The sequence below is a fragment of the Cervus canadensis genome, chromosome 3 (assembly GCF_019320065.1).
Source record: "Cervus canadensis isolate Bull #8, Minnesota chromosome 3, ASM1932006v1, whole genome shotgun sequence".
In the NCBI taxonomy this organism is placed as follows: domain Eukaryota; kingdom Metazoa; phylum Chordata; class Mammalia; order Artiodactyla; family Cervidae; genus Cervus; species Cervus canadensis.
Window position 1 is genome coordinate 95,888,638 of NC_057388.1, and position 24,795 is coordinate 95,913,432.

Sequence of the window (24,795 nt, forward strand, 5' to 3'; positions counted from 1 at the left end):
TGAAGCAGGTGCAAGTCTACAAGACAACTTAGCTGACAAGGGCAGGTACCAAAGTCTTTGTACCTTGTCCTTGTCTCCGCTGACGTGGATGGCCATTACTACGACTGAAAATTTATTCTAACTTCCCCAGCTCCAGAGTTCGGGCTTGGTTTTGCTTTGACTTCATGTAAAAGCAAAGCTGCATTTGACCAAAATGTTTTTCTCTGGTCTCACAATCCAAGGAACTCTCATTATTCTTAACCTTGGACTGTGATTAGATGCTTTGGCTTGTAGTATCAACATTAAAAGATTTAGGTAGGTAGGTAGGTTTAGTCGCTAAGTTGTGTCTGAATCTTGCGGCCCCACGGACTGTAGCTCACTAGGCTCCTCTGTCCATGGGATTTCCCAGGCAAGAATACTGAAATGGGTTGCCATTTTCTTCTCCAGGAGATCTTCCTGACTCAGGGATCAAACCCGGGTCTCCTGCATTGCAGGCAGACTCTTTACCAACTGAACCACCAGGGATTGCAAGATATTGAATATAGTTCCCTGTGTAAATCCTTAAAAGATTTATGAACACTTAGAAGAATAAAAGGACAAAGCCTCAAGATGAGGCAGTAGTAATCTCTACCACCATCATCTGATTCAAAAATAGTCACGCATATGACCATTTATTTTCCTTGCTTTTTGAGATAATTTGTCTTTTGAAAATGTTCGATGTAATATTTTGAAAGCAGTTTGAAAGGAATATATCCTGCATGTTTTTTCCCCATTTATTATAAATTAGCATTATCTCCATTAGTGATTTGCTTTTATCAGTGTAATCTGTTATAGACTGCGACTGGTCTTCTGAGATGAACCACTTCATTGGTTCTGGATGTGACTTTGGGTTTCAAGGGCCTCAGGCTGGGTTGGCCTCAATACCTTTGGTTTCCCTGACCTGCCTGGGGCTTCACTGGTGGCTCAGATGGTGAAGAATCTGCCTGCAATGCAGGAGACCCGGGTTCCATCCGTGGATCGGGAAGATCCTCTGGAGAAGGGAATGGCTACCCACTCCAGTACTCTTGCCTGGAGAATTCCATGGACAGAGCCGCCTGGTGGGCTACAGTCCACGGGTCGTAGAGTCAGACACGACTGAGCGACCAGCACTTTCACTTTGCCTGACTGGTTAGTGCTTTCCTCAAGAGCATCCTCTCACTGATCAAGGAAGACGCTTTTCGTTTCCCTTGCTCATTTCCCACTGGGGACAAACGCCAAGAGAGGAGCACTCTGGTCAGGACTCTAGGCCTCTTGATGTCAAAGGTATAAAGCCTGCTGTTTATCTGCTCTCCTCACACCCTCATCACAGAATGTACCCCACCCCTACCCCCCGTCTTCTCCTTGGGAGACAGGGTTAAAGCATTCCCAAGATCCTTGCAAATTTCTGACGTTTTCTTCAGAGGGACTTGCAATCCAGGTTACGATGACTCTGCTAGCCATCAAGGTTGTCTCATTCTCCTCCTCCCAGCTGATCTTAATGCAGCCTAGTTTTCATGAGCATTCTCTAAAGCTGTTTCTGGGAAATCTTATAATCCTAAATAAGCAAAGACATTTGAGAATTCAAATGTTATTTAGATAGGAATGAAGTTCTAGACATTGATCGAAGGTGTTTTCACAACACTTTCAAAATCTTAAACACACATAAGGTCTCGCAGTTTAAGGACTTGAGTTGATAGATGGCTCTACCAGTGAAGAAAAAATGTAGACGTCTTAAAGGAGCAAAACTGAGTGTTGTAAGCAGCTAAAACTTTCAAAAAAACAAAAACAAAAACAAACAACATGTGATACCTTAATAGTATGCAAAGCAACACTGTTGCATTACAGCAAAAAACCTATACTTATATATTACTTTATTTAGAACAGAATTAATTTTTTTTTAATTTTCTACTTTTTCCTCCTGAAACAAACATAGTGATTCTGGGAACTCAGCAAATTCTATGAGGATGGGCACCTTACAATATTTAACAAAATTTTCCTATATATTATTGCATTTAAACTTCACAACTCTTTAGGACCACAGTTTTCAACTTTCTCCCTACTTCAAACACACAAAGGAAAATATTTGCATACAAAAAAATCTTCCTGTGTATAAGCTCACATGTGGATGAATCGAAACAAGAAGAACACACGTGAACTAGAACAAAATAAGGCTATATGTAGGTTTCAGTTACTATCCTCTGGGTGTGTATATGTGTGTGTCTGTATATAGTATTTGTGCACATATTTTATATTTCTGTGAGATTAGATTATTAACTATTAAATCAGAAACACTGACTTCACCCCAGGGCAAAGATAAGACAGTCTGCTGTTATGTGTACATCTAATTGCTCTGACTTCCCATCTTTTTGGTCTCACACTCAGTGACATAATTGTAGAAACACACTTGTGTATTTCTGTGTCATAGCACAATGGTAATTGTTGCTTCAAATGCATGTGCTTTTAGTCATATAGGCAGACCTCATAAAGACAGACCTAGGACTGAATCCCAGTTGTTGAGACTTCATTTCTACTGTTTTGTTTTGTTTTTTCCTCTCTTCATAAATAAAAGATGATTACACAGACCAATCCACCAGCAATATTACACCTACTGGCTGATATCAAATCTTTTCTAGGTTTCTGGCTGCCACTTTGGCATCTCTGCAGGCTTTTTTTAATCCCCACTCTATGGCCACCCATGCCCGAGACATTTCTCAACAGGAGGCCTGCCAGATGGGGGAGAAAAGCTCTCCGGTGGTGTGGAGACACTGGGACTTTAATTTCCACCCAGCTGAGTGAGACAGTGGACACCATTCAATAGAGCCACTGCCCTCCACTCACTGGCTCTCCAGGCAGGTGCTACAATGTTCCCAATAATGCAAAACATACTGGGAGAAGAAGGAAAGCTTATTTTTGGCTGCTAGCAGGCCGCCATAGAAGAAACAGAAGTCTCGGGCAAGGTTTCTGCTACTTAAATAACCATCATTTTATCAAAATTAAGATCTTCACAGTTTAATGAACTATGTCTCTTTCTCCTATCTAGATTTAAAAAGGCAACATTCCAGTTTTCAAGAGTCGCTACGACTAAAGGATACTAGTTTTTCATTAGTATTTTATGAGAACTGAAACATCTGAAAGTGATGTCAAAGGCTATTAGTGGTAATGTCTTTGTTTCCAACGATTTAGGAGATTTGTGTCTCTTATATGGTTTATTGGTGTCAAGAAAATTGAATATTTATCTTAGGCTCCTCTGTATTCCTCTATAAATCCATTAGTTTAAGGTAATATTTTTTCTCTCTTTGCATATATACCTTTTATCCTACCCTCTTCTGTCACAAATGCCATTCTTTATCTATCCCACAATAAATCCAAGCATTGCTGTATCCCCCTTTCTTTTTCCTCATCTGTATATTTTTCTCTTTCATGTTTCACTTTACTTACACAGATATGTGCAACAAAGTCACATTCATTCCCTCTTTCAACTTGTTTACTTCAAGGAAACACTTAATCTTTCTTAATAATTATGATATGCTATTTTTAAATATATCTCTTAGAGAAAAGATGATTTCCCATCTTCCTTGCCTCCAAGATAAGTATCCCCCAAACTTGGGATAGAGACTCAGAAAGAAACAGCAGCCAAAAAAACTAAGTGGTGAGGTACTTGACCAGGCTAGAGAGTAAAGGACCACAAAATAATAAAATCAAAGTATTTTTCTAAAATGAAGACTCTTCAGATAGCCTGGGAATAAAACTAGTTGTTTGGTGAACATCTATTTCTACTTCAAGACCCAGCTCAACATCCTTGCTTTGATGACATCCCTGACTACACTGGGGGCAGTTTGCATTTCTCCTTTTGTGCCACCAGCATATGACGCAAACAGTCAAATAGCAACATTTATTCTATTGTTCTGCCATGAGTTGGGCACCCTTCAGCATGACCAAACCGTGAATTTTTTCAGGAGCAAAATCCATCCATCTTATTTAACTTCATCCTCTGTTCAGTGCCCAACACATAACTGAATGCTCCTAAATGTTGGCTGAACACACCACACTCAATTCAGTTCAAGTTCTATGCAGCCCACTGATTAAGTATTTGGGGTTTATGTTAGGGACAAGATATTTACATTCAAAGGGAAATGAGTCAACACATGCAATACTTACGACAACTTTAACATGTTTGGATAAATCTCTAGAGCTTCTCTGTAGGAAATCAGAAAAAGCTGCCTATACCACAAGGAAAGAAAGAAAAAAAAAATGCTTCATTACACAGTTATGCCAAAACCCTGCTTCTATGTGATAGATAGGTCCTAGGAATTCTGAGTTATGCAAAAATACAAAATATAAAACAAATTCTCTAGAGTAATGTAGTGCAGAGGCTGTCAAGTTGAAAGCTTTCTCTTTGTTTTCAAAATGTAACTTATAATAAAATTTAAGATCGCAGTAGGAGAGAGAAAATGTAGGTAATTTCAAGGGTCAGTTTGGAGATCTGATGGCCTTTCCTGACCTTCCTCTTTATCTAGTAGATGCTGCTAAAATCTTTAAGCCACTGAGACTGTCTTGTTTCACCTCTTTTTTACTTCAATTCCCTCTACCCAGTGCTATAAACTTAAGCCGCACTTTAAAAATCAGTATTCTGGATGCCCTCTTTTTTTTTTTTCTTTCTTTCTAGCCATTCACACCCAGGGATGTCCCTGAGAAAAAGTAGTAAAAAGAAGAGTGCCCCTTTATCTCATATATGCTTCCATGAAAAACTCCCCATGGTCTCTCAATTTTGCATCCAAATGTCAATGCATAGGATACATACCCTTGTGAAAACTACATTCTTACCCAAGACTTGCCATACATCTCTCAGTCTACCTATATTTTCCAGTTCTCTAGATTGACTTTGATGTTTGTTTTTCACACCACTTCTTGAATATCATTCCCACTCAGTGTCAGGGCTTTAAAGTCCAAAGATAATGAACTCTCTGCCAACCAACTTAAGAAACATACCCTTACTTTTATTCTTCAACCAACACATTAAGCATTAACTATATATACACATAGGACTTCCTGGGTGGTGCAATGGTAGAAAATCTGCCTGCAATGCAGGAGACCTGGGTTCGATCCCTGGGTTGGGAAGATCCCCTGGAGAAGGAAATGGCAACCTATTCCAGTATTCTTGCCTGGAGAATCCCAAGGGCAGAGGAGCCTGGCAGGCTACAGTACATGGGGTTGCAAAGGGTTGGACATGACTGAGCACACACACACACACATAAACACACATGTAAACATCTGTGATGTGTATGTAATTATTAGCATAGTATATTAGCATCTTTATTACCATCAGTAAATTAGTATAAATCACATGTAATCATTGAAAATGAAGTGTAAAAAATGAAATGTATACTTACCCCTGCATAGAACATTTTATTTCGAAAACGACTGTTGAATTTCTCTGGATTCGCTTCTGTGAAAGGGAAAAGGTGGTTTTGTTATACAGGCTTCATTAGAAGTAGTGAGTTAGACAAGCACCCCTACGTTCTCTCCATCCCTCCCCATCCCAAGGAACCAACAGTTCCATTATCATGTTTCCCTCAGTTATAGGCAGTTGGCACAATAGCCCAGGGATACAAAATGTAGCCCCAAACTGTCATCAGTGGCAGTATCAACTGAGACATGCAAATTATTAGGCTCCACCCTAATCCTACTGAATTAGAATATCTGGGGGCTGGGGTCTAGGAATCTGGTTTAACAAGTTCTCCAGGTGATTCCCATGCACACTAAAGGCTGAGGCACTCTGGACTCTATTCAAAATAGAGAGTTGGTTGGGATACAGGGCAGTGGTGACAGAAGAAAGAGGGAAGGGAGAAGGGAAGAGGGTCTGTTGTCTGCTTTGACCTCCATGGAGCACAGCTTCCATAAACTATGTATGCAGTTCAAATTTAATATAGGGAATTTGGATAAAAATCAATGAAGAATTTGCTGTCACATTTTGCAAAAACTCCTAACTACCATCTATACTCTTATTTGTGACAGGCCTCAAAAAACCATTTGATTTAGTGAAGATATGTAAATATTATATTTTATATATATAAATATTTATCTATGGGGCTTCCAGATGGCTCAGTGGTAAAGAATCTTCTTGCCAATGTAGGAGACACAGTTTGATCTCGAGGTTGGGAAGATCCCCTGGAGAAGGAAATGACAGCCCACTCCAGTATTCTTGCCTGGGAAATCCCTCCTCCCAGAGGAGCCTGGAAGGCTACAGTCCATGCAGTTGCAAAGAGTCAGACACAAGTGAGCACGCACATATAGACAGATACAGATATATACAGATGACCTGCAGAATGGACTCAGGGCAAAAGACAGCAAAGGCTCTGACTGAGAATGGTTTAATTTTGTGTTTGTTCCTGGATGTTATATAGGTTGAAGACCATAAATAGATTAAACAAGAATCTTCATCAGAGAATGTTCACATGAATCCAAGGGGTGATAAAATCCCCAAATGAAATACTATTTCCTTACATTCTTTCTGATAAAATTCCAAGACATTCCAAAGGAACCCACTATCAATGTTCATCTTCTATTTTATTCATTCATTATCTTTTCTTAGGAATATGTCTTTCTCCAAGTCATTTCTCATCAGACAGTTGGCTGACTGGCTGAAAGTGTCCATATCCTAACTCTATATTTGAATGGCAAACATGATACCAAATGACAAATGTCATAGAAACTAAAATTTTACCTACAACAGTCTACCTTCTGGCCCCTATAATTCACATCCTTCACATGTGAAAAACACATTCACTTCCTCCCAAGTCCCAAAAGGTCTCATTCCCATTACAGCATCAACTCAAAATCCAAAGACCTCATCTAAATCTCATTACTTCAAACTTGCCAAATCTCATCATCTAAATCATCTAAATGATTTGGCTCTGAATGTAATCCATTTATAATGATGATGAAACCCTGGGTATAATCCATTCCATTATTTTAACATATTAATCCCATCTTTGTGTATAACACAATAACATATGTGCCATTAGAATGGAATCCAAAACTCTACTTTTATCTGTAATTGGTCTTGCCTATTAGGGAGATATTAGCAAATATAAGCTTAACACTATGTTTATAAAAGCCAATAAGCAATTTGAACGCCATATAACTCGTGTGTGCGTGCTAAGTCACTTCAGTCGTGTCCAACTCTTTGTGACCCCGTGGACTGTAGCCCACCAGGCTCTTCTGTCCATGGGATTCTCCAGGCAAGAATACTGGAGTGGATTGCCATGCCCTCCTCCAGGGAATCTCCTCAACCCAGGGATTGAACCCATTTCTCTTACCTCTCCTGCATTACCACGCAGGTTCTTTACTACTAATGCCACCTAGGAAGCCCATATAACTCATACATCTTCCAAATTATCTGCATTGGATATTAAGCCAAACTTAAGACATCAGTTATGTATACATAAATGACTTCAATATCTATGCCTACAGTGACAGTGTCACCTTCAATTAAAATTGTATGTGTTATAAAAATCTTTTCTTTAAAAGTCACTGCACCTTAAGGACAAATATTTTTACCAGCATTATCTTCATTTTTCTAACACCATGGCAAAAATTTTTCACTCTGTATTAACCAGTCATCTAACCAATCTTTATCACAAGCTCCCTTGTCCCTCTGTACTTTTCTTTCCTGTCTGAAATGCCCTTACCCATTTTACTTCTTGTCTATATCACATTCCTTCTTCATTTACCACCATATTCCCTCCTACCCTTTCTGGAAACTTTCCCCTGATACTCTTCTTCTGTCAACAATCCCCACCAAACTCCCATATTATTCACTACCTATACATTTTCCTCTTACTATATACTCCCTCTACTTTTATCTTTTATATATGAGCCTATTCTCCAATTTAACATTCTATTCCTATAGCAGACATTTGAGACAGCCACTGGACTTAGCACAGGAAGATAAAAATAAGAGTCTTTTGCCCTTGTGTTGTTTAAAGAGGGGAAGACAGATCTGAAAATGAAAAATGTCATTTTGTAAACGCCATAAAAAGATGTCTATATAAGACGACTCCACGGACTGTAGCCCGCCAGGCTCCTCTGTCCATGGAATTTTCCAGGCAAGAATACTGGAGTGGGTTACCATTTCCTTCTCCATGTAAGACAAACTGGGGGCGGCGGGGCAGGATGAGGGGGTGGCTTCCACACATAGAGCAAATGATCAAAACAGTGTTCCAGAGGCAAGTACACTTGGGCCTAGAATGATGAGTAGATGTCACGCTGAGGTTCAAGATGCAAAAGAAGGTTACAGATAGAGAACCTTGAACAGGGTTTCTCAAAGGTCAACTGTGCTTGAGTCTTACTACCTGGGCAAGAGACTGGCAGTGTGTCCTTTGCAGTGATGGTGATGGTGAAATTTAGCAGTCCACTGAAAATAACACCTTTTCAAAGAAATCTGTCAGTTCACCATATGAATCATGAAACATTCATAATCCTTGAAACATGCTGATCTGCATGCCTCTTTATATTCAGAGAAAATAGCAAATCCTAAATCAAATTTAAATACTGCCTCTTCAGGAGTCATAATTATATTTCCTTGACCTTGTAGTGTAAGGTTCAAATCCTCTGAATAATAAGCAATTTCAATGAGGGTATGACTCGAGTGCCCAATCTCAGACTAAAAGTTTGATGTGTTTAATATCCTTCATGTCCCCCAAAGATGACTATCTAATTCACATAGCTGGCAAAGTGAGACCTAGCTTTGCTACCTGATAACCATAATCATTCTTACCATGACTATATAATAGTGGACTAGAGTATTTTCAATGTACTTCCTCAAGTACTGTCATAATGCAATAGTGTAAAGTACTGGGCAAGATTCCAACTGACAATTAAATGACCAATCCTATCAAATCTCTGAATCGTGTTCCAAATGATTACATGTTCTGTTACACAACAGTTCAGCCAGACGTGGCTTAGCCACTTTGAGAAGAATAAAACAGCATCTATTTTCCTATCAGATAAAGTATACCTTCTTATTTTAAAAATCACTTTTCAAAATTTATATTTTGGCTGCACCACACCACATGTTGGATCTGACTTCCTTGACCAGGGATCAAACCCACATCTTCTGCATTGGAAGCATGGAGTCAACCACTGGCCCAGCAGGGAAGTCCAATATACTTTCTTTCTGATCAAATTATTCAAATGTTTGCATTATTTACATACAAAGTCAATCAAAATGTTCAGCCTTTCTTTACTCCTTATTTGCTTTTCTACTGGTAATTCTAAAAGCATTTACACAGAAAACACCAATAATAAACTGTCTCAAAATGAATGTCATTTTAATTGTCCCTTCTAAAAGAAATACAATAAGTAATAAAAGTCTGCAACTGTCCCATGTCAATTTGATGGGCTATTTCATATCTATGCCAAAAACTGTTTCTGCAATTGAATTTTTTAGGATTCTGCTTTAGTGAGATTTATATTTATTACCCAGTCCATGTAAATGGATTGGCATAATTCCCAATATATTGTATGTTTTGACCAATATCTAGTAGGTTATTCTATGCAAGGTTATTTTTTTTGGAATGGCTCTCATGAGGCTTTGAATCACTCTGCAAGTATTGGATGCAAATGATACAAGCTTTGTCATGAAGTCACAGTCCCTGAGCAGCTGCGTTGGAGAACAGTTTGGAGTCTCAACTGTGGTTTGCATGGCTTCCAGCCACTATCTATCAACAAAAATAAGTACATATGACCCTGATGAAAATGCAGCCTCACTTTCTTCCTCCTCTTCCTGCAGTGGAGCTTGAGATTTCTTGACTATCCAGGTAAAAACACGTGGAAAACCCAAATAAACAGAAAACAGCAAAAAAAGGAAAAAAATTAGCCTGATGGGCTTCCCTGGTGATTCATTGGTAAAGAATCCACCTGCCAATGCAGGAGACACCGGTTTGATTCCTGATCCGGGAAGATCCCACATGTCACAGCAACTGAGCCTGTGCACCGCAACTATTGACCTTGTTCTCTAGAGCCTAGGAGCCGTCCTACTGAGCCCAAGTGCCACAGCTATTGAAGGCCACATACCCTAGAGCCCGTGCTAGGCAACAAGAGCAGCCACCGCAATGAGAACCCCCTCACACCGCAACTAGACAGTAGCCCTGGCTCACCATAACTAGAGAAAAGCCTGTGGAGCAATGGAGATCCAAAAAAAATTATATTAAAAAACCAGCTTGAGTAAGTATACCTTTCATCATTAATAATGATTTCTTTTTTACTTAATGCAAAAAAGATAGACTAACAGATACTAAAAAGTCCACACCTCTGGTATAGATACATTAGCCAATCTGTTTCAACATTTCGTGTATATCTATTGTGTACTGTCTCTAGATCCTCTCCATGAATATGGTATTCATTACTCTCAGTCAGCATCAATCCTCCCTTACCAGTTCTTCAGTCACTGTTTTTCCTCTTTTTTAATCACTTCTGGGTCGTTCACTGACTTTGGTATCTAGTCAAACCTAAAGATTAGCAGTCCTGAGTCCTGGAGCACACAGCTGGTCCTGAGCTTTCCTGTCTCTGAGACCCTAAACAACGAGGTCTCAGGGTAACATCTGTAATAAGTTCCTATCTTACTGAGCTCCCAGGTTCACTATGGAAGTTCAAATGGAAAAACAGCAGTAGGGCACACTGTGGACACTTAAGTGATATGCAAACAAAAGGGAACATGCAAAACACCTGCTGGAAACTTCCTCCCTGGGAGATGGAAATGGGACGTTGTCCTCACCTCTGGATTCATGGAACTCCAATGTGACGTGCGCATCGAATCCAAGGCTGAAGTAGTTATTGAAAACATTCAGAGGGAGCTGCAATGATGAACAAAGGCAGAGGTAAAGTTGAAAGCCAGATATCTGTCTGTGAGGCAAGTCCCTGGGAGAAAAACCAGTCACAACCCAACGTAGGGGTGTCTACATAGAAGGAACAAGGGATTTTTTAATTAATTCTTTAGTGAAAGCTCAACTCATAGGATACTCTCAAGAATTTTAAATAGTTTAGGAAACAAGAGACACAACACAAATTATTACATGAGAACCATTCTTGTGGATATTATAACACGAGAATCTTGAGGGCTGAGGGACGCACATTTGTAACAGTTACAAGGGATGATTCACTAAACAAACTTTGCAAATAAATTTAATTGTAAGGATCACATCTAACCTTCTTAATCAGTGGATGCACATTTTTTGAAGAATTTACGTTCAGCAAATTAATACTGCAACTGAAAATAAATACCATTTAATTTGTTTACCCTTATTTTCTAAAAATCTATATTTTTGACAAAAGCCATGTAAGCAATAAGCCAGTGGGAGCCATTTAACTTTTCTCAACCTAGAGAAAAACTAAAAGTTAATTAAGAGAGTAGCACTGACATATATACACTATCATGTGCAAAACAGATAGCTAGTGGGAAGTTGCCAAATAGCACAGGGAGCTCAGCTTGGTGCTCTGTGATGACCTAGGGGGTGCGGTGGGATGGGAGGAAGGTTCAAGAGGGAGGGGACATATGTATACTTATGGCTGATTCACACTGTTGTACAGCGGAGACCAACACAGCATTGTAAAGCAATTATCCTCCAATTAGAAATAAAATATATGTGTGTGTATTTATCAGTATTCAGATTTCTATTTACTCTGTTAACTCTTATATCTTTAATATGACCATGAAATACACAAACACAGACACATAGATATATATATGAGCCTCAGCTTTCCTTGCCAGAGTCCTCTGGGTCCCTGGCTGTTACTGCTGCAAGTTGAGTAAAGGAGAGAACAAGCTATGTAGCCTGAAGTCCTGCATTAAAACTACAAAGCTGACATGATCTGAAGGCCTGTGCTTTAAGGTGAGAACAATTAGAAAAGCCTGTGGGAAATGCTAGAAGGCATACGGTGGTTCTTCCACTTTTTCTTCTGCAACCCAGATTGGAAGGTAAATGTTAAAGTAAACAGAGGGGAAATATTATCTCAGCCTGGATGATGTTTCCAGATAATGATCAGGTTTATCCTCCAGAGAGAAATGCACTCCTCTTCTATTAGACATAAGTGTTTAGCCTCAAGATTTCAAAAATTACTGGGTTTCCTATGCCCCTTGATCAGTAAGATTTTTCTCTTTGACTAGAGCAATAATCTTGTCCCAGTAAGAGAAAAATGAAATGAGAGGAAGAGTCAGAGAGAGAGCAAGAGAGACATTATTAATAATACAGAAACACAGAAGGCTGACTCAGAGCATATACTGATTCAGAGGTCAGCTTAGCCCTTAGAAGTGGTTACAAGTGACTGGAGAACAGGGAGAGAAACTCAACACACAGAACAACGCCAAAACATGTCTCACTCTCCTGGCTTCACATTTGAGAATGTCCAGTCCCTGCACTTAAACAAAAATACAAGTCCTTAGGAATGACAGCAAGGGTTGGTGATCCTGCCAAAAGCACAGATATGTTCATTTCTACCATTTATGTTCTTTTGGCTATGATTCTAACCCTTGTCTCAGCATCCGCTGATAACGTAGGAGAACATCTGGTCACCATCCTCTAAATAACATCACAATTTAATCTGTTTTAAGAGTACTTATTCATATTTTCCAGGAAAAATTGCCCCAATTTCCTACACATCTCCTTACAAATCCACTTTTGAAACCCTTTAATTATCTGGATTAATGTCCCCAGGCTACATCAAGAAGTCTTTCCATTTCTTAAGCTGTTGGGAAGAGAATTAAATAGAGATTGCTATTGAGGGCCTAACCATTCCAAGCTGAGTGGGGATAGGACCTTAACATTTTCATATGGAACATTTCTTTGTACTTTAGCTGTTTTATACCCAGTTTCTATAAGTCAAATACATTACAAAGACGTATTCTATCCCAAGACGATACTTGCTTAAATAACACTGTGACATTATGAACTCAAGGTCAACTGAGCAATCACGATAACTACAAAAAACCTTAGTTTCTGAGTCATAGTTTAGGTGAAAAAACTATGAAGGTAAGACAAAATATGTTTTAACCAATTTTAGTCAAATAAGTAACTTGAGCTTCTACCACAAATGGTTGGGATCTTGATGCTCATCAATAAAGGTGCATTTGTTGTTGCTTAGTCACTAAGTTGTATCTGACTCTTTTGTGACCCCATGGACTGTAGCCCACAATGCTCCTTTGTCCATAGGATTTCCCAGGCAAGAATCCTGGAGTGGGCTGCCATTTCCTTCTCCAAGGAAAGGTGACTGGTTTGGTCTAAAATGATACCAGATTCAAAGGCTGAAGCACCATGAAATCCTGGCTTCAATCAATGGTGTGATCCAATAAAGCAGGGATGCTACACGGATGCCAGGCCTTCACCCTACATCTACTTAATCAGAATCTCTGGGAACAGGGCCTTGCAATCTGCATTTCAGAGGCACACTGCCTGGAGATTCTTACACAACGAAAATGTGAAAACACTATCACAGAAGAAAAAGGCAAAGTAATAGAAAGCAAGTGGCTACTCAGAAACCTATCAGATTTATATGAAATTGAGGCCAGAACTTAAAACTGAATTTTCCCCTGAAGCTCTACAGTAGCATTTTTATAATTATATCCCTTGGTTTGTGAGATACAAGTTTAATTACTGAAGGAAAAACGCTAAGTCAAACATTTATTTAGGTGCATCTTTACATCCCAAACAAGTAATGAAATTGGAATTTTTGCTATCAGACCAGAAATCTCAGATGGTATCTTTCTATTGAAAGACGCTGTGCCTAATGTTTTCAGGCCATATGATTTTTTTTTAATCTCCTCATAGGTTTAAGAGTTTGCAATGAATTTGAAAGATTAGAAAACTGATATATTTCTGGTGTGGAATTTGACGATAGAGAATAGCTCCCTGCGCTACGGAAGCACTTAGGAAATCTTGATCTTTAGAAGTCTATGGGGCAGAATCACTGGATAGCATTATTCTCAAAGCCCCAGTAGCCATAGCCTCTATAGGAGGGAATCAGACATAACCCTCTGGCCAGGAATGTATTTCCTGTGGCTCAGGCAGAACAAACTCCAGGGTTCCCTTTCTGCAGAAGGGAAAACTCTCTAACCTTACACACGCCATCTTCCAGTTCTTCAGGAGGCAAGTCTGGATTTCTTTCCACGTGGAGGTTCCAGCGATCCAGCTGTACAATCGTCCCATCTTCTACTTGGCAAAGGATCTTAGAAACAGGCTCATCAGTGTAGCCCTAAGGAATCAAAGAACGAACACACTGCTGTCTGGAACAGTGGACAGTACAGCCAAAGGTATTGATGGTTCACGCCAGGCGGAGACCTTCTGCTGCAGCTCTCTCTTTATTTTGCAATTAACGAGGCTGAGAGAGTAAACTGTTTTCCTTGAGGTATTTAGAATTTAAGACCATAGTCATGGGTACGGTGCACAGAAATACCATCTCTAGTTGGTTTGAGCGGAAGAATGACTTCTGTCAGCACTAAGAACAGTCAATGGCAGGCATTTGAGAGCCATGCTGGATGGCTGTTTTTATCAGGGTGAAAACAGATATGCCCACATCTCCCTCTAAAGAAATCTGGAGGATACACAGAACAAGTGTATGTGGCGAAGCAGGAAAAGAATCAAGCAACATCTGCTAGATGATTTCTAATATTTCACTTCCCTCACCTCTCCCTGACCTTGTCCTAAGACACCATTCCTTTCAGGACCTAAGGCAAATCTGAGTGATGAACAGCTCTGCTAGGGAGCTATCTACTTACTCCTTGAGCACACATGACTGATAGCATGATTATTAAGGATGATCAAGTCACTGATTTAGATAAGAGGAACTAATACTGATAAACACATTAGCTGCCTTATGAAAATATATTATTTATACTGTGCTTACTTAAAATTAAACAGAAGACCTCTGGGAAGTAATTCACCCAAGGTCAAATAAATATCTGCTAATACCCTGACATAATTATCACCCATGGGAGGTTAATACACCCAAAAGCCAGATTAATATCTGCTAATATCTGAAGATAATTTTCATCGGGCCCAGCCCAGGCAATAATTTCATATGAGCAGTTAAAAAACCAGTCAGGCAGCATATGTTAGCATATTATACTTTCTTACTTTCCTAATATTGTAAAAATATTAATGATGATGATGATAATAATAATAATAATAGTTTTTAAATGATTGTTGTTTAGTTGTTGTTTAATCGCTAAGTCATGTCCGACTCTTTGCAACCCCATAGACTATAGCTCACCAGCCTCTTCTGTCCGTGGGGTTTTTCGAGGCAAGAATACTGGAGTGGGTTTGCCATTTCCTTCTCCTGGAGATCTTCCCAACCCAGGAATCAAACCTGCGTCTCCTGTATTGCAGGAGGATTCTTTACCACCGAGGCACCTGGGAAGCCCCTTTTGAATGGCTGGTTAAACTGCTTTCAACAAGTTTGCCTGAAGTTGACTCCATGGTGAAAAGGAAAGTTGGCTACCTCTACAGCCAAAAGCCTGATGACATTAACTAGAAAACTAAAAGCTCAAACGAAGCCATGACTCTTCCAAAGTGAGAATCAGAAATCTGAACCAGATTCATCAGGGCAGGACTAGGGGTCAGGAGCAACTCGTGTCTCTGTAATTGCTTAATATGAGGACCAACCCACTCCCTGGGTACCTGTGACTACTGTCTTTTAATGGATACCTCAAAAAGACCCAGACCTGTGTACTATAACCCATTTAAAAAAAATAAAACTTCCTCTTCTCTAGCTGACTATAGATTTAAACTGAAGATAAAACCCTGGTTCATGGGGACCTAGATTCTCAACTCTAACTTGCTCCTTGAACAAGAGGAGCACATGTGCCTTCCACTAGAGCACCTGTGGATTCGGGGACTCCACCGCTTGATGACGTGGGCAGCCCCTGAGGACATGCTTACCCCTCCCCAGTTGAGAGTCCGAGCCAGGTCATTCCCAGTCCCCAGAGGAAGGACCCCGACGGGAGGCTGAGGGCTCAGCTGCAGTTCATCCAGAATGGAGAGGATCCAGCCCACCTACAGACATGTGGGGGCCAGAAGAGAGAGAAGAAAGATAGATAAGTTACAAAGAAGGCAACCCGAGAACAGGAGGCTTTAAAAGGAGCAAAACAGAATAGGCATATTTTTCTTTAAAAATCCAGCAACCGGGAAACAGAAAGGGCACTTATCCAAAGCAGTTTCAATGCGCCAAGTCTCTTCACAGGGAAAAAGAACCATTTTGTATACACCATATCATGTAAGCAAAACTAGACCTGTTCATCTGTGTGTTTAGTATGTGTGTGCGCTCCGTCATATTTGACTCTTTGCAACCCCATGGACTGTAGCCATGGGGTTGCAAAGAGTCAGATGCAGACTCCTCTGCTCATGGCATTTTCCAGGTAAGAATATTGGAGTGGGTTGCCATTTCCTTCTCCAGGGAATCCTCTTGACCCAGGGATTGAACCCACATCAACTAGAGATCTACTTTAAAATTCAGGAGAGTTTACAATTTAGGGAGGTTGGTTCATCGCTAGGGCATTTCAGGAAATCAGACTAAATCTCAATTTTGGCTCACACCGGCTTTGTCATCTTGATTAAATATTTAACCACAGTAAGACTCATTTATTTGATTTTCAAAATGAAGGTAATAATACCTACCTCACAAGACTGTTTATAGATTAAAACTAAAACATATATAAAAACCTTGATATGGTGCATGGCTTATGGAAGTACTCATTAAATGGTTACTCTGTATGTTATCATCTTAGAAATTAGTAGTGCTTTCCTAAATATCCCTATATTCCTCTTAATGAAACATTGAAAAACATAATTATGGATGAACTTAGTACTTATTATAAGTTTAGGCAGAAAATGGATACTTATATACTAGAATCATATACTGTTCAATCTTTTTCTAAGATAAATAATACTTGGTGTTTTGTCTTATTATAACTATTTAGCAAAATTACCCCAAACTTGGAAACAGCAAAAAGAAACTTGAATATCCTCACAGTGTTATTCTAGAGCGTCACAAGGCTTATCTAAGAACTTCATGAGTGTAAGTTACTGGGAGAATTTTTGTCCTATAGAGATACAAACATTGAGAAGAGAAGATCACTTTAAATGCTCTGGTTTTATTTCCCCATCAGAACATAAACCAATTTTGTCTCAAATTTAGAAAAATTATTCTGGTATAAACTACATAATTCCTTTCCTCTTCTTCTCCAATAAACTGGTGGTGTTATCTTGCTAGCTCCTTTATTATAAACCTAAATAAAGTTTTTAACATTTACTGACTCTAAAGTTGTTTGAGAATCATGTTTAAAATTTTTTTAAACTGTATTTTAACAGTACATTTATTGAACACTACTATATAATAAGGCATGGGAATAAGGAATTGAAATAAAAAGATGAGTGAGCCACTCTAAGATAAGGCAGAATGCTTGCTCTCAAGGATTTTGCAATTAACAAAAAGAGGGGCATACTGATCTTTTCTGCGTGCTAGTCCCTAAGCAAAGCTTTCTACTGAATTATTAAACTTCAAAACAACTCTCTACAATAGATATAATTTTCATTCCCAATTCGTAGACAAAGAAACCAAGGCTTGAAAGGTTCAGTGACTGCCTTAACATCACATCATTTATACGGTAGAGCTGACACTCAAAGCTAGGTTTGCCACCCATCAAAGGCCAACCTCTGAGCCGCTCTGTTGCAGGGAATGTTTCAGTAAAGAACTAAACTCAGCTCCCAAGCGGCCTGACCATCCCAGAGTCAATGGCATGGACCTTCGGGATCTTTGGAGCACTGGGGAATCCTTGGAAACTGCTTAATCAAATTCAGTTAATTTGCAGATTTATTAACTGAGGTACACAGAGGCTATGTTATTTGCTCAAGACCAAATAATCAGAAGTGAAAGAGACAGTCATAACCAGGTCTGCTGACCCCTTATCTAAAACCCTTTCTCCTTCACAGTGACTGTTTTTTAAGATGTCAGACTTGCCCATCCATCAAGAAGCCTAAAACTGTGTTTACCTTTTAGAAAGGGGTAACACAATGCTGGCCCAAGGTGGGAAACTAAACATTCAGATCTATACAAGGGTCCACAAGTCCCCTCATTCCCCCAAACTGAGCAAAGAACCCCTAGACAAGTCCTTAGATTCCCACCCAGGGCTTCTTTAGCTCTTCTTTGACACAACACTCACTAAGCTTGCTATTGAAGTAAAAGGAAAAAAAAAATGCCAGACACTAAAGTAGTGCTAATGACTATGTTAAAGGTTGTTCCTCGGCTGCTGAAAACATAAACGAGATGGAGTCAAAGCAGAGGCCTCTAATAAATGATGAGCAGGGGGTTTAAAGGTCATGAAAAAGGACACGAAAACTCAGAAATTCCAGCAATCTGGGCTCCCTGACTACAGCTGTAAACAGCCCTGAGTAGAACCAGAGACTCAGAGAGGAGGTGGAACTTACAGGAAATCTAATTCAACATTCCATATACAGCAGGGAAAAGAAGACAGACTTCAACTTCTCCGAGAGATGCTCCTGCAGCTCCCCTATTCTGATTTATACTCACAAGTCAAATCTAAGTTCTTTTAGGTAGATTTAAATTAGAAATATTTTTCTAGTGTTCCTTTGAAACAGGTCTGTCCTTTCTGGATAAAGATAATGCTATGAGTTCACACTTTGAACATTCTATTTCTCTCTAGACAGAAAAATAGGAGGAAAAAAAGTCTCCATGGGTCAGAAACAAAGAAAGCACAGAGGGGCAAGCAGAGGAAGCCAGGAGTTTGGCTTCTGTCTGATTACAGGGGATAAAAGTTCACCCCTTGCTGGCAGGAGGCTGTGTATGAACCAGACTCCCTATGTGGTCAGAAGAAAAGAGGCCAAGAAGAAAGGGTGAGGAGCCACTGCCTGAGGCCATCATCCACAGAAAGCTGTGATGCCTTCGGGCTGGAGGGATAAAGCTTCTATTATGAGTTGAAATGCCCATGAGCTTGTTGACACCTGAAACACCCCTGACCCAGGGTCAGGAAGGGAGCCCTAACCACTTATAGAAAACCCAACTCGAGTCTCAGGATCCTGGAAACCATTCAAACTACTAGAAAAGATTAGTACAAGGGTGCAGAGAAAGAAAAGGGGAAAATCAAACACAGCAAAACAGCTTCCTCTGAAGTCGAGCCTACAGAGAGAAATTCTAAGTCCCAGAAAGAACACTAAGAGTAAGATAGACCAGAAGGTCAGAGAATAATTTACAACCCATGAAACACAAATAATTGTCAAGTAACTTTGAAATAAGTATCCCATAACGTCCATGAATTGATAAAGTGTCTCCCAATAGATCTTTGATCAGTATAATTGTCCTCATTCAAACTTTAAGAATTGTTCTTTTCTTTTTTTTCTTGGAAGGCTGCCAAGAATCCACATGAAACTGGTGTGATTCCACAAAATGGCAAGAGTCCTCTGGACCCTCTGACTTCTCACCATCTCCTTTCCCTTTCACACTTGGCCTAAGTATAGGCTTCCCCAGTGGCTCAAATGGTAAAGAATCTGCCTGCAAAACAGGAGACCCAGGTTCGATACCTGGGTGGGGAAGATCCCTTGGAGATGGAAATAGCAACCCACTCCAGTATTCTGGCCTGGAGAATCCCTTGGACAAAGGAGCTTGGTGGGCTACAGTCCATGGGGTTGCAAAGAGTTGGACACAGACTGAGCTACTTTTGCTTCACTTTCAAGCATAAAAGGAAAACATACAGTTGATTTGAATGTAAAGGACCTTCCCCTTTCTTACAAGTTGATTTGGTTTAAAAAAAAAAAAACTGCAGAAATAGATTCTCTCTCCTTTTCCAATAGCCAGTTTGTTGTTGTTCAGGTACCAAGTCGTGCCTGACTCTTTGCGACTCCATGGACTGCAGGACACCAGGCTTCCCTGTCCTTCACTCTCTCCCAGAGTTTGCTCAAACACATGTCCATTGATTTGGTGATGCCATCCAACGGCCAGTTAACCAACCATTTAATTCTTCCCTGAATACAAGCAGGCATCATCAATTACATAACACTTGGAGTCATCAAACGTCTTCTGCCTTTCACAGCACAGAGTTTTTTTGTCTTGAATCCACAGTTCTTTGGCTAACGTGGGTCTGGATCTTTCTTTCACACAACTCTTGAATAATTTTTCTCATCCAAGAGCTACATCATCACTACCCAACAACCACCTTCCCCAAAAGGCAACATAACCGAGGGAAGGCACAGAGAGGGGGGGTGACTTGCTGTATCAGAAGCCTGGCTCCATCACATACTGGCCAGGTGAGCTTGGGCAAGTCAGTTAACCTAAGTTCCCTCCTATGTAAAAAGGGATAACAGTACTTGCCCCATAGGGGCATTTTATCAATTAAATGACATAAAGATGTTGATTACCAGGTGCCTGACAAATAGGAAACCCTAAAATTAACATTAACTGCTCTGAGTTAAGCTGTATCTTTCTTCCTTTTTCTTTACTTCATCCATAAAAGTCCAGTTTCCTAGAAGCAAAATGCCTTTTTCCTGTCTCTCCACTTGTAAGTTGAGCCTTGAATTTCATAGATCGATCCCAACGATGACTGCCAACAAGTCACAAAGTCTTGCACAGACCATCAAAAAAAGTAAAAGCCAGGTTATACAATAGCAGAAAGGTGAAAGAGACAGGGCATGGGGGTAGAGGCAGCAGGGCGGTGGAGGGGAGAGACTACAGAACAAATACACCTACAAGAGAAGGAGGCATAAACGATCTCCAGTAATAGTCCCTGTCTCTGCCCCTATGAGAACAAAACTATATAAAAGGTCTTAAAGTCCAAAGGCATTATCGGCTGTTATCAGAGGCTCTCCCTTCCCAGGACCCAGGACCCTGCTCCTGCTGGAAGTCCAGATGTGTATTTGTCGGCAGGACTGTGCTTGCTGGGAATATTGCATTACCCCAAATCATCTCCACAAGCACCTCTTCAATTAAACTTAATTAACTGCAACACAGGGCACTTAGCATATTTTCCATCACAACTGAAGAATGGGCAGGGTCATTTTCCAGGTAGCAGAGCTCCTTCCTGCCTTCATGTTAAGAAAAGCAGGGCTGACTGGTCTAGCACACCAGGGTTCTGGGCTTCAACCCTGAGCAAAGCAGCCCAGCCCTGAGGCTGCAGCAGTTGCCGGATGCTGCCACCTCCTGGCCACATTCAGCTATAACTATCACCAGATAATTGCCCACGTGCAGGTGGAGCAGTGTTTCCATTCAGCAATATGCTAGCTTGAGAACTGGCTGAGGAGTGGACGAACAGGACCGTGAATTGACATTTTCTTTGAACAGAGCGGGTGCACAATTGCCTTTCCTCATATTATCTGCAGGCAGAAAAGTAAAGGATTCTCATATAAAGAAATCAAAAGAACGAGGGGAACATTTCTGCACCCTGGAAGACCATCTAAAGACAGCATTTGACAACTAGATTCCCTTTCTAACATGTACACTGCCATTCGTCCTTTTGATATTTTTATATTTGCACTTAATTGTTTACAAAGTCACTCTATGGTAAGATAAATGTTTAAAATCAGCCCTAAAGGAATTGAGAAAAAAGCCAAAATATGAGTTGTTTTTTTTTTTTAAATACAATGTAGACTTTAGGCTGTCCATTCTCTCACTGGCATGAAGACAACTGAGGTTACACCATGGGCTGCTTCTCAAGAGAGTGTGGGATGTGGAGAGGTTGAGAGAGAAAAGGCATGTGGAACAATTTTCTTGCCCTGTCAATTAGAGGGAAATAGACCTCTCTTCGCTGTTCTGTGCTGCAGGGAGCCAGGGCATGGGCGTGCCTTCTGGTTAGCATGTATCCTCACCTGGGGAAGCCAACTGAACCAGAAATAAGCATGCTGTAGTTCAAGTCCATTTAACTTCAGCCCTTGGGAAAGAGTCAGCAGGGTTAAGGGTGGACCTTTGGGTCCAGCCCAGTTCATCAAGGCCAAGGGCAGGTAAGGACAGACAGCATTTCATCTTGAGGATCCTTAAGGAGGGAAGGCGGCCTGCAACTTTAGTGTCTCAGTTTACAGACTCCTTGATATTTAAGCAAGCAGCAGCCATGGGGAGTTGGATGGGTGGAGATGTGGTCAAAGAAAGGACAGAATGCAAATCTACCCCATGACCAAAGAGGGAATATGCTAGTTTAAAACATGAAGATTGGAGATCATTCTGAGTTATTTTCTCTCCACCTAGAGATCAAAGATGGGACCAGCCCACTGGATACCTGCAACTCTGTGACCATCTCGGGATTCTGTAAACCAGTTACCAAGAGCCTGAAACCGTGGCGCTGTCCCCTGCAGCCACCACTGGCCAGGTGTGGTCACAGGCTGCTCGAATGTGGCTGACCCAAGCTGGAGGCGCTGCAAATTTAAAATATAGGCTGGTTCTGGAGACAGTACAAACTGAGCAGAAAATATCCCATTAGTAACTTTATACTGAGGGTGTGTTGAAATGATAGTATCTTGGGTATACTGGGTTAAAGAAAATATATTATAAAATCAATTTCACCTGCTTCTTAGTAAAGTGTCTTCTAGAAAACTTAAAATTAAAAACTGCAGCTTACATAATAGTTCTCCTAAACAGCAATGGTCTATACTAATATAATGCTACAACTGTGAAGACCCTTAGGGACCCAAATGTGTCTGTTTTCAGACTTAGAACATCTCAGAAGGGGTTAAGGAACTTGCCAAAAGCCACAGCAATGGTGGCGCAAGCATCTCTTCCTCTTCCAAGTGCAGTATATGCCTCCTTGTACTTTTCAACAGCATCAAATTAAAGTAACTCATATTGAAGCCTAAGAACTTTTTTCCAAATTAATGCAAGATGTCTGTATATTAAACTTACTTTGTATATAAACTGATGTGATTAAGGATTAACATATCCTCATCCCAACCAGTCAAAAGTATTCCATTTCTGATTCCTCCTAGAACCTTGTCACTTAGAATTCTGACAACCTCTACAGTGATAGACACACTAAATGAAGGCTGACCACCTGATGTCAAACATGTACCCGGCACTCAGGAATTACCCTTCATTTGCCAAGAGCCAAGAGCTTCTCTTCATGATTCCATCAGCAGGCCTCTCCTTCAAACAAACACTCAAAATTAAAAGTTTCATATTCTAAACTGATAAAATTAAAAATGTTAATCACGTACCTGGATAAACACATCATAAACCTCAGATACCTTTCACAGCACAACTTGTTTTAACAAGGTAAAATAAAATCTGGTTTTATATAAGGTAGAAGATATGCAAAGTTTTGATTCTACATGATTGGACTACAGAGGTTACCACTGACAAAAATAATTAGCTCAAAAGAATGCGTCAATTCTAAGGGAAACATACCACTTTTCATAGCTGTTGTACATATAAATGTCTACTGCAGTTCTGAACTATGTAGAAGGATGTAAAAACTGAAGCTAGGATCATAGATAAGGTAGCAGGAAGGAAAAAGCTCCTAGAACATAAATGAGAAGTTACATCCAGGCTTCTGGAAGACCTAGATTATGGTCTAGGTCTTCCAGATACCTAATTATGGTATCTGGAAGATACCAAAAAGATACCTAATTATGGTATATTTAAAGAAGAGACGCTAGAAAAGATAAGAAAAGCAGGAGAACCAGGTAGTCTATAACTCAAGAAGGTGACATTAATGACACTAGAAAGTATTTCTAGAAATTCAACACTGTGATTGGATCTGCTCATTAGAACTCATTATGTGTATTGCTTATTAGCTGCTTAATCGTGTCCAGACTCCTTGCAACCCCATGGACTATAGCCCACCAGGTTCCTCTGCCCATGGAATTCTTCAGGCAAGAATACTGGAGTCGGTTGCCATTCCCATCTCCAGGGGATCTTCCCAATCCAGGGATGGAACTCTTTACCATCTGAGCCACCAGGGAAGCCCAGAACTCATTAGGGTGGTCCCAAATCTCACTCATTCTCGGTTTTGTCCCATTGATGGCATCACTGACTCAATGGACATGAGTTGAGCAAACTCCAGGAAATAGTGAAGGACAGGGAAGCCTGGCCTGCCTGCTGCAGTCCATGGGGTCGCAAAGAGGCAGACACAACTTAGCGACAATGACAAATCTCTCTCATTCTGGGTTTTGTCCCAGGCACTCTATTAAAACTATTTTCCTGAAAACCACCAGTTACCTCCTAGTCTGCAAATCCATAGTAATCCTTCAGTCTCTTAATAATATCATCACCGCTGTCTTGAAACTTCTTTGGGAGTTGTTTTTCTTGATAAGACTACTGGTGATAAGATAGATAAGACTTCTATCTTTTTCTCTTCTTTTGAAATTCAGCTCTGACTCCATAATTACAAACGTTTCACATGTGTCTGGACTTGGCTCTTCTTTCTCTTTCCTTTATGCTTTGAATTTCCATGTTTCCAAACATTTCTCTAATTGCAGAGAATACTTCAATATCACAAAACCTAGAACAGTGCTCTCTACACATACCCGCTGAATGGATGGGGGTGGGCAGAGAGAGGTGAGGGGAGACGCAGGGGATAAGGGGAAGTTTGGAAGGTGGAACAGCCAGGCCATGACGAAGCCCAAGATATGAAGATGGCACAGGCAGCCAACACGGATTTGAGGTAATTGTCATTTAAGAGAGAGAAAGGATCCTGAATTCAGGATACCAGGGGTATCGCAACAGTCAAATAATTCTGGAAAGCACCAGGTTAAAGAAAGCAAAATAGGTTTGGCTTCTTTAAGGCTTTATAATGAGTTTTATAAGCTAATAATG

At 40.3% G+C, this 24,795-nt stretch overlaps 1 protein-coding gene across 13 annotated transcripts in view; it reads right to left on the reverse strand.

Moving 5' to 3' along the window:
- DGKI (diacylglycerol kinase iota) overlaps positions 1-24,795 on the reverse strand; it is a 479,729-nt gene that overhangs the window by 186,641 nt on the left and 268,293 nt on the right. For all 13 annotated transcript variants that reach the window (XR_006268612.1, XM_043463812.1, XM_043463811.1 and 10 more), the window contains 5 exons: positions 15,930-16,043; positions 14,107-14,244; positions 10,775-10,853; positions 5,388-5,443; positions 4,156-4,218 (listed from right to left, as the gene is read on the reverse strand). Coding sequence is in view for 12 of the 13 variants with exons in the window: in XM_043463812.1 (XP_043319747.1) it covers positions 4,156-4,218; positions 5,388-5,443; positions 10,775-10,853; positions 14,107-14,244; positions 15,930-16,043 (450 nt within the window). In the remaining variant the exon portion in view is untranslated. The remainder of the gene's footprint in view (positions 1-4,155; positions 4,219-5,387; positions 5,444-10,774; positions 10,854-14,106; positions 14,245-15,929; positions 16,044-24,795) is intronic.